Source organism: Microtus ochrogaster, unplaced genomic scaffold, assembly GCF_000317375.1.
Source record: "Microtus ochrogaster isolate Prairie Vole_2 unplaced genomic scaffold, MicOch1.0 UNK73, whole genome shotgun sequence".
Taxonomy (NCBI): Eukaryota; Metazoa; Chordata; class Mammalia; order Rodentia; family Cricetidae; genus Microtus; species Microtus ochrogaster.
The window spans coordinates 1,689,759-1,699,749 of NW_004949171.1; the positions used below are offsets into that span (position 1 = coordinate 1,689,759).

The 9,991-nt window shown below is 49.7% G+C and overlaps 1 protein-coding gene across 4 annotated transcripts in view; it reads right to left on the reverse strand.

Annotated features, from left to right (window-relative positions):
- Nucleotides 1-2,105: 2,105 nt before the first annotated feature.
- Trim3 (tripartite motif containing 3) overlaps nt 2,106-9,991 on the reverse strand; it is a 22,520-nt gene continuing 14,634 nt past the window's right edge. For all 4 annotated transcript variants that reach the window (XM_026777571.1, XM_005370220.2, XM_026777570.1 and 1 more), the window contains 7 exons: nt 8,953-9,685; nt 8,679-8,782; nt 4,558-4,725; nt 4,210-4,378; nt 3,914-3,984; nt 2,767-2,907; nt 2,106-2,672 (listed from right to left, as the gene is read on the reverse strand). In XM_026777571.1, coding sequence (XP_026633372.1) covers nt 2,520-2,672; nt 2,767-2,907; nt 3,914-3,984; nt 4,210-4,378; nt 4,558-4,725; nt 8,679-8,782; nt 8,953-9,685 — 1,539 coding nt within the window. In that variant the 3' untranslated portion in view covers nt 2,106-2,519. The remainder of the gene's footprint in view (nt 2,673-2,766; nt 2,908-3,913; nt 3,985-4,209; nt 4,379-4,557; nt 4,726-8,678; nt 8,783-8,952; nt 9,686-9,991) is intronic.

The window sequence follows — 9,991 nt, forward strand, 5'->3', positions numbered from 1 at the left end:
GTGGGAAAATTAGTTATGAAGTAGCAACAAAATAATTTCATGGTGAGAGGCCACCAAAACTAAGGAACTATGTTAAAGGGTCTCGACATTAGGAAGGTTGAGAACCACTGCCATAGATGAACAAGAGGACTTGAGTTCATGCAGGACCACAAAGTGACTTTTTGGTTTGTCCTGACTAAGGATTGGTAGTGAGGCCCCATGTATGTGAAGATCATTTGAGCCACATCAATTGAATCAGGACACGATTTCCACAGTCAGGCAACTATTATACCTACCTGAACCTCAGTTCAGAATTAGTAGAAAACACCCAGTGTGGATGGACCTAGGAGGAATTAAGCGGCTTCATTTTGAGACACCTCTTGCATAGCCTAGGAAGCCTGCCTAATCTAGAAACAAGCTCTAGAGTCCTGTTCATTTGCTGGTGGAACAAACTTAGGACTTCTCATCCAAGGAAGGTCCCCTTATTGTCCCTCTATTTCCCTCTTTAGCATTTTGGCATTCCAAAAGAGATTGAAAATAGGAAGTTGGAGCTTCCATTCCGCATCACAGCTGGTGCTTGCTCGGAAGAGAGGGAAGGAATAGATGAGCCCACTGCCTCTTTTGGTCAGTGCATGGACCGAGGCAGCTCTGCTCAGAATCAGAGCCAGGGGTGTAGACCTGGTGTGAACACCGCCCTACAGCTTTCAGGAAATCTGTGTCCCTCCACCTGCTTCCTAGGTGTCAACCAGCAATGATGGAGAGGACCAAAGAGGTAAGTATAACCAAGGCTTCTATGTAGTCCAAGTAGCACACCCTTGACCTCTGCCAAGATTTCACAATGTTTATAGTGTCTCCTATCGAGGTCTAGGATTTATGCTACGTTGGACAATATCTTCTCTTTCCCATAACCTCTTATGAATCTTGTGGACCTTCTCTGCCAGTCATGCTAAGTGCACAGAGCACAGGATAGAGAAGGCAGTGTAATTTACTGTTAAGAGAATGACAGCTACAGACCAACTCTGCTCTTCAGTCAAGGCTTCAGTCTCTGGTAGAGAAAGAGAAACTGTAGTCCCTACCTCCCAGGTCACTGCGTACTGCTTTAAGTATCTCTGGGATTAGCAGTCCTACCATGAGACTAGAGCTCTGGAATGCAATGTGGAAACCTCAATTTCATTGTGGGAAAGGGGCAGCAACCTTGGTACAGAGAGCTGGAAAGGGTTAGGGGTCCTGGGCTTTGGGAATGACTTAAAGCACTGACCATGGAGTCTCTTACTTTCAGGCTCCACTTGGAGAGGCCGCGAGGAATGCTTTCACGGTGACTACAGCCGCTCTCCTTGCGGTCTTGGCTGTACCCGAAGTCTCAGAAAGGGGGGTGGGGGTGGGAAATGGCCTACATCTACAGGACATGCAGAGATACAGGGCCCAGGAATGAGAAACTGGCAAGTGGCTGAGGATCCCAGGGATTCACCTTGCTCTCCTCTCCTGAAGTGTTACATGAAGATGGAAGGAGGACTTGTTGAGGGACTCCAGGGGAGCTGCAGTGGAAATGACTGAAATACATTGTATACATGTGTGAAATTGTCAAAGACTAAGTAAAAATTATCCTTTAGGGCACAGAGAGAAGACTTAGAGGTTAAGAGTCCCCTAGGTTCTTGCAGGATCTAGGTTTGGCTCCCAGCACCTACATGATAGCTAACAATCACCTCTAACTCCAGATCCAGGGGACCTAACCCTCTCTTCTGGCCTCCACAGACACTGTATTCATGGAGTACACAGTCATATAAACACAATACCCATATTAATAGAATTAAATTAATATTTAAAACAAAACAATTTAAAAATATTCTTTAAAAATTTCACCACTTGAGTCAGTCAGTGGTGACACCTTCAATCCCAGCACTCGGTAGGTAGAGGCAGGTAAATCTCTGTGAGTTCAAGGTCAGCCTGGTCTACAAAGTGAGCAGGACAGCCAGGACTGTTTCACAAATAAACCCTGACTCAAAAAAAAAAAAATGACCACTTGTTATAGAGTGTCCTTTGCCTGCCTGCCCGACTGCCTTTTAGTTCAAATTAGACACCAACACCCCAACTCTTTAGAGACCCACCCCTCAAGAACCTAGCAAAAACACCTTGGCAAACACATTTATTTAATATGGGGTGGGGTATTGCTGTCTCTGTCAGTGTGTATGGAGTGGCAGGGAGACAACCAGAGGGACTTCCTTTGTGAAGTAAGAGGTTGTTCTGGCCCCAAGCTGGGGGGCAGAGAGCAGACTGAGGGTGTTAGAGGGGGGTGTAAATGGGGTAAGGTGAAGCTCTGCACACATCCTTGGGACCAGTCCAGGCCCACCTAGTCACCAAAGCAAAAACCGAATAAATAAAGTGCAACCGTGGGGTTGGGGAGGCAGGGAAGGGCACTGGGCACACCCACGCCCACAGCCCACATTCAGTGCTGCCGGGTCTGGCCCACCTCTTAGCCAGACCCTCTTGTCCAATCACCCCTATGTCTGTCCCTCCACGAGCCAATCACGGCCCTTGTGCAGCTACTGGAGGTAACGATAGGCCTTAAAACAGTGGTTGCCAGCATCAGCCACTACCACGTGGCCATCCGAGGTCAATGCCAAGCCCTGTGGGCCATACAGTGGCTCCGCAGAGGTGTTGATATAGGACAGGAAGGAGCCAGAACTGTCGAATACCTGGGAAAGAAGTGAGAATGGAAGCAGAGCACAGTCAGGCAGAGAAGAGGCTCGGCAGGAAGCTTCACTGGGGTCAGCCCTGGGCCCTACTCACCTGGATTCGGCTGTTGCCCCAGTCGGCTACAATGATGTTCCCATTGGAATCCACAGCTACTCCCGTGGGGGCATTGAACTGCCCATTGCCCTCGCCGTGTGAGCCAAATTTGAAGAGGAACTCTCCGTCAGCGTTGTACACCTGGTGGGGGAAGGGGCTAGGGACTGGGGCCCTGACCTCAGGCAGAGGGCAAGGCCGTGGAGGGTGGGGTGAAGCTCCAGGGAGAATTCCCAGATCTGCAGCTTAGCTCAGACCACACACAGCATCCCAATGCCCATCAGACATTTCAGCTGGAGCTTCCCTGGGAAGGCGGCACTTCCCATTTCTCTGTCTCAACCTGCTACCACCCTGCGGCCACAGCTGGTTCTTGACTCCACCTTCTCAGCTGGACAGCAAACAGATGAGCACATCCCCGATTTTGTCTTGTCTGTTCCTCATAAACACTGCTATACTTGTGCCAAGGACCAGACTCCCAGCATTTCTCATCTAGATCATGGCCTCTAGCATCGCCCTGGTCATCACACCCTACCTGAAATCCCTCAAGCACTCCTCATAGCTTTTAAAAAGAGGGACACAGGCGTCACCCTCACCTTCACCAACAACATACCTAGTGTGAATTAGCCATGGCTTCCAGAGCACACCATAAATGGTACTGACTTCCATGGTCTTTTCCTGTCTTTTTTTAAATAGTGTATCCTCTAGCCCAGGTGGTCCTTGAACTCACCATGTAGAGGAGGATGACCCTGAACTCCCGACCTTTTGCCTTCACTTCTAAGTGCTGGGATTCCTGGTGTGTATCACTGTACCTGACTGCCTCTGTATCCTTTGTCCGGTGTTTCAGGCCTTCCCCTGTTCCTCCCACAGTTCCCGGCATCCATCCCAGAATCTATCACTTCAGATTGTAATTTCCTGATTGTCTTCTTGTCCCTGACAGACTCTAACCAAGAAGACTGGGAATGGGTTTGTTTTACTCAGCACTGAATCCCCAGCTTCTAGCACAGTGCCTGGGACAAAGTTGCCATGCCATAAATGTTTATTGGTTCGATGAAGGATTGCAAGGGGGCTTGGGAGAAGGAGGGAAGGGAGGAAGGAGTTTTTTGAAGGGGAAAGGTCACTGTGACAGTTACCATGGAGGGAGGGCACTGACCTTCACTGAATGGTTATGGAAATCCGTTACTACAATCTCATTCTTGTTGTTTACAGCCACAAAGTGGGGCCCTGAAAATAGAAAGCGGGTCTTAATGAATTAAGCTCAGGCTCAGTCAGAGAAGGGTAGGATCTCTGGGCGGGGTGAGATACCCTGTTTCTGGAGGGTTGGAACTAGATATTAAGATAGGGGAATTGGAGTCAAGACATAGAAGGGGCCTTTATAGCTAAAGGACCCTGGGAAATTCCGTGGAACTAGAGTATCACAGGTTGGACCTTGGGATTGTTCTCTCCTACCTGCAAAGTGGCGGTCAGTGGCCCCACGGCCTCCAAAACGCCCAACCAGCTTGCCATTGGGCTGGAAGGTGAAGACACAGCAAGATTTGTTGTCTACCACAATGATATGTCCGTTCCGGTCCACAGCCACTCCTTTGGGCCCCATGAGGCGGCCAGCTCCAATCTTGGTCTATAGGAAGGGCATACCATAAGGGACTTCATCCTGACTTGTACAGTAGAGAGTAAAGTCCTGGCCTGACAGCAAAGCAGAACCTTGAGCTGGTGATAGACCACTTTAGGCCCTGACCTAGCATGGTCAGTGGAGCAGGTCACCAGGGGTTCAGAGTACAGCAACAGCAAGCTTCTCACCTTGAACTTGCCCTCAGGGGAGAAGATGCTGACCCAACGGTTGTCATAGTCTGCCACAATAATGTCTCCATTGGTGTCCACTGCCACACCTGTGGGACGCTGTAGTTGCCCAGGTGAGCGCCCACGCACCCCAAATCGGAACTTGAACTGGCCCTCATTGGAGAAAACCTGGAGTAGAGGAGCAAGGGAGGGAGCAGGAAGGAGGGGAAACACTGTGGGTACAGAGGAAAGGGAGCTGGGTCCTAGTTAGGTCCCATTTATTCAGTCACTCCACAAGCATTTGCTGACACCATGCCAGGGGCACAGAGGAATCACGCAAAAGATACCTTAGAGGACTTACAGTAGGGATACGGAGGGAGTGTGAAGACACAAGAGGGACCAAGGGAGGTGGGGAAGGTGATATGTGAGCAAACCCCTGTAAAGATGCCAGTTAGAACTAGCAAGAACAATCTTTGAAAGGCATGGAGTCCAGCTGGCAGGAACCCTGTCTGAGGACCTTGCTAGTGTATGGAGCAGTGAACAGGAATCACATTTTACCCTGGGTGGAATGAGGAGCCATGGAAAACTTCTGACCAGAGAAGTGACAGATCTGCTTTCACAAAAGTATTCTAACAGGACACAGTCAGGACTGCAAGGAGGTGTAGCAGGAATCCAGATGAGAAAGAATGATGGTTTGTACCAAGGAAACAGTCGAGAGGGAAGCAGATGGATTCAAAAGGAGCACAGGAGGAAAACAACAGAATTTCACAGCAGCGTGGAAAAGGGTAGGTGAGGAGAAAGTCCAGTTGCCTTCGGTTTATGGGCTGACAAGGGAGCCTTTCTTCTGAACAGAATTTTGTTTTAAGGTTTTTATTTTAGGTGTATGAGTATTTGCCTGCACACATCTCTATATACCACCAGTGCTGGGTGTCCATGGAGGCCAGGAGGGGGCACTAGATCCCCTAAAATTAGGGTAATAAGACACTTGTGAACTGCCATGTAGTTGCTGGGAATCAAACCCTAGTCCTCTGGAAGAGCAGAAGTACTCTTAACCGCTGAGCCATCTCTCCAGCACCCGGGAATGAATCTTTCAATCTCCCCTTCTCCTACTCCTGCATCTTAGCCTCTCAAGATGCTAAGATCTCTTCATCCTGAAACATCTCTTTTAATCTTCTTTTCCTCTTAAGCTAATTTGACAGCTCTATCACCCGTTGCGTAATTCTCATATACTCCATTTTGTTACAGCCTCTGGGGAGACAGGATGGATCAGAGCCAAGAAGCTAAGACAGAGAGCTCAGGTTCCGTGCCTTGGGCTCGATATTCAGTTCAGCTCCACTTTCTCCTCCACGGGCAGGGCCACCCCTGGTCCCCAGACCCATCCTACCAAAGCACATCATGTTCTCCTGACATGACCTTGTAGCAAGCCTGGTCACTTAGTATAGCACTTGCGTCCAGCACTGGTCCTATGGAAAGTCAAAATTGTCAGGAGAAAGGAAGTACCACAGGGTAAGGAATGGAAGTGTGGAGGGAGACTAAAAGGAACAGTAGTGAGGTAGTCCACCAGCCCACTGGTACCTCCCACTGGCACCTCCGGTACAGACTCAACAGTGGGGAGGGTTTTGAAAGCTTCGTTCTTCCCACCCTTACTCACACCCCTATCAGAACTGGCCAACTCCTATTTATCTTGAGAGCTCCAAAGTTTCCAGGTCCCTTCTTCAGAGTTTCCACTTTCTTCACATCAGTACATACATGTAAAGTTAGGGCCTACAGTATACATTTTACAGCTTTCTTCTTAACAGCTGTCACCTCGTGGCTGAGGACCTGTGGTCAGCCCCTTCTAAGGATACAAACCCAGTTAGGAGCTGGTGCTGTATCAGCTTTGTCTGCCGCTGCATTTTCAGTTGTGTATGGCTTCTGGCATTGAGGATGCATTCAACCAACAAAAGAATCCTCCAGTTCAATCTCAGGTCTAAACTCAATGAATAGATTCATTTGAATGCCACACAGCAACCTCAAAACTCAATAGGGATAAAAGTGAACTCATTAACTTAAAATGGGGCCTGCTTCTTAATGGGAACGCCACTGGCCCAGCCCATCAAGTCTCTCCATTCTCCATCCCAGCCCCTTATCCCATGACATCTGATACTCAGTAAAAGCTGTTACACTATTTCCTTTCCAGCACTAGAATTTGCTCGCCTCTCATTTTGGCCCCTACACCTCTCTCCTATATCATGGTGACATTAAGTAGATCTCTGACTTTAAGGATCTCAACAAAAAATGACAACAACAAAAAGATAAAACATCAGAAAAAAAGAAAACTCCCACAGCAACGGGCTGTGGAAGACAGAGAAGAATGTGATCTGCATGCTGCCTGCAGAGAAAGAGGATACTCAGCAAATGCTTGAACCACGACAATAACACGTCAGTTAGTTACAAATTAAATTGTTTGCTCAAAATCATAAAGCACTTTCTTGTTGCTGGGCATGTGTGTTCTTTCAGTAGGGTTCCACCTTGCACTATAAGACAAGCTCACAAGGACCCCCCAAGCCTCATGAGCAAAGTAGGGGAGGCACATCCTATAGATGTGAGCTCAGCCTACATCATTCCTGAGGCTTCCAGAGTAAGAGACGGAAACACTCAGCTTTGGAACCCAAGTACAGGCTTCCAGCAGATATGACATCAGGGTAGACTTGGAATTAAGAGAAGCAAGGACTGTCACAGAGTAGCTGATGTTTGGAAGAGAGGACCATGCCAGGCCTTCCTCACAACCCCTTGCCAGAGAGCCCAGCAGCACCAGCTTTTCTGTGTGTGTGAATGGGACAGGTGTCCCAAATCTCAACCTCTGTGCTAGAAAGCAGGTCTGGCCTAAAGGGAAGAAAGTAGAATCTCAGCATTACCCCAGAACTCCCAAGCACCCCACCCTCATCATCTAGGCCAGTCCAAATCCCTTATTCACCTTCTCTGGTCCTCTACCCTAAGAAAAACAGTGAGCCAGCAATCTGAGACTGGCTGCAAGGGTTTCTGCTAGGTGGAGTGGGGTCATGGAGTCTATGAGAGTGCCAAGAAAGACAGAACTGGACTCATGACAAGGGTGTTCAAGCAGGGTCGGGAAATCTAAAGGTGCAGGTGTTTTAAAGTAAGGATCTCTGGGTTAAGGTGTACATTTCTAAAAGCTGAGGTGCACAGAAGCTAATCCCACAGGGTAAAACCAAAATTCCATAGAATCACTTCCAAAACCATTTACAATCTGACTTCAGCCTCTCCAAGGTTTCTTGCAGCCAGGCTGGAATGTGAACTATCCGCCCCAGCTCTTTCCCATCCCCTTGCCTTTGTTTATAGTCTATACCCGGACAATGACATTTCTAACAACAGCTAGGTGTTAGGTATACTGCACTACACCATTTAATACTCCCAACAATCCTGAGAAATGCTTTTCCTAATTTTACACATGAGTTAACTACAGTGCCAAGGGGTCACATGACTTGCTAGTACAGGGAGAGCCAGGATTCCAACTGAGGTGTCTGGTTTCAGAACCCAAGCATTCAATCACTATACTATCTGCCACATTCGCATCCACTGTGCTGGGGTCGGGGCTTTCTGCAAGGATATAGAGGAGGGAAGCCATCTTTCCTGGTTGTAGCATGGAGCTTGCAGTACATCAGAGACCATGAACACTGAGTATGACTGATGCCTGAATCTGTTGTGTGAGGTACAAGGAAAAGAAAAGCAGGTATAGAACCATGTGAGGTTGTGTGCGACCCTCTAGCTGATGACAACCAGATAGCTGCATTCTTTAGGCAGATAACAAACCCTGGAGCCGGGTTGGTATGCTGGAAGATAGTGGGGAAGGGCAGACCTGCAACCTGACCACTAAGTTAAGTACAGTAGCCAGCAGATGGTTCAAGAAAAGACAGAGAGGAGAAAGGAAGGAGCTGATTGAGGAGCTTACACGGCCTCAGCATGGCCTGGGAAGGAACGGCAACAAAGCACAAGAACCCTAGCTCTGACTGAAGGTCCTGGGTGGGCAAGAGGGGCTCAGAGTCACGCTCTTTAAAGATGGTTCTAATTGTGGGTTTCATCTTCAGGAAGTGAGCTGAAGGTTGTGGTGTGTAAATCCTCTCGAGCCAGGCAAAGAGGCTTACCTGAATGCATTGGTTGTTGCTGTCTGCTACCACTATGCGACCACTGCTCGCGGCAGACACACCTTGTAAATTAGTGAATTCACCTTTTTCCCTTCCACGGCTGCCTGTGGGTAAGAGACGAGAAGGAAAACACCAATTAACTGAGATCAGTCTGAACCTCTCTCCCCACCTCACTGAGCCCCTGCCTGAGCCAGCCTCCACCATCCTTCCTTAGGCCCCCATCAGGCCCTCCCCTCGACCTTCATCCATTTGGCTCTGTGCTTGGCCTCCCTACCAACACGGAAGACGAGTTCATCCTCAATTGGGTTTTCCTTCCGTTTGCCACCAGTGCTGTACATGGAGCTGGGCCTACGCACTGCCTTCTGGCGCACGTGGCTGCCAGGACCACCAGGAGACTTGACCCGGCGCTTCACATCATCTGGGGAAGGTGGCAGGTCCCCGGGCCGCAGGGCTCGCACACGGAAAGGGCTGCCACGAACCGGCTGTCCATAGAGCAGCACGGAGAGGAGCAGGTCGCCTTCTGTGCGTGCAGTGTACACCAGCTCATAGGTGCCATTCTTGTGGTCCACCACTGGCACCGCGAGGCGTGTGCCGTCAGGCCCGGTGATCTCTGCACACAGCTCTGCGCTGCCTGTGCGCACCAGCCGCCCATCCTTGTCTTTGGTGGTGACGGTGAGTGAAGCAGGCTGGCCCACGAGCGCCTGGCGCAGGCCCTCGCCCGTGGCCACTGTCTCATGTGCAGTGGCACTGGTAGTGAGCAGTGCACCCAGATTGAGTACCGATCTCCTCAAGCCATCAACTTCAAGGACCAGTTCCAGCTGTGCGTTCTCATGTGGCCTTTCTGGGAAGGCCTGAGCCGCCAGTGCGGCCAGCCTCTCTCGCATGTGCTTTCTCACCAGCAATACCTCAGGGGCAGAGCCCAGTCTCAGGGCCTGCTCCGCAAAGCTGCAGCTACTGCCAATGTGTTCCTGACCCTGGCGCAGTGTGTCTAACTGTGTCTGCAACACCTGTTGAAGAAGAGGAGATTGAGTGGATGTGCAGACTGGCAAAATGGAGCTGCTGTGATTACTGATGAGCTTGTAGTATCATGGCAGAATAACATATAGATGCATGTGGACAGGGAGGCAGAGGACCACAGCAGTGACAGACCAGACCATGTGGACAGGGAGACAGAGGACCACAGCACTGACAGACCATGTGGACAGGGAAGCAGAGGACCACAGCACTGACAGACCAGGTGGACAGGAAGGCAGATGACCACCGCAGTGACAGACCAGGTGGACAGGGAGCAGATGACCACAGCAGTGACAGAC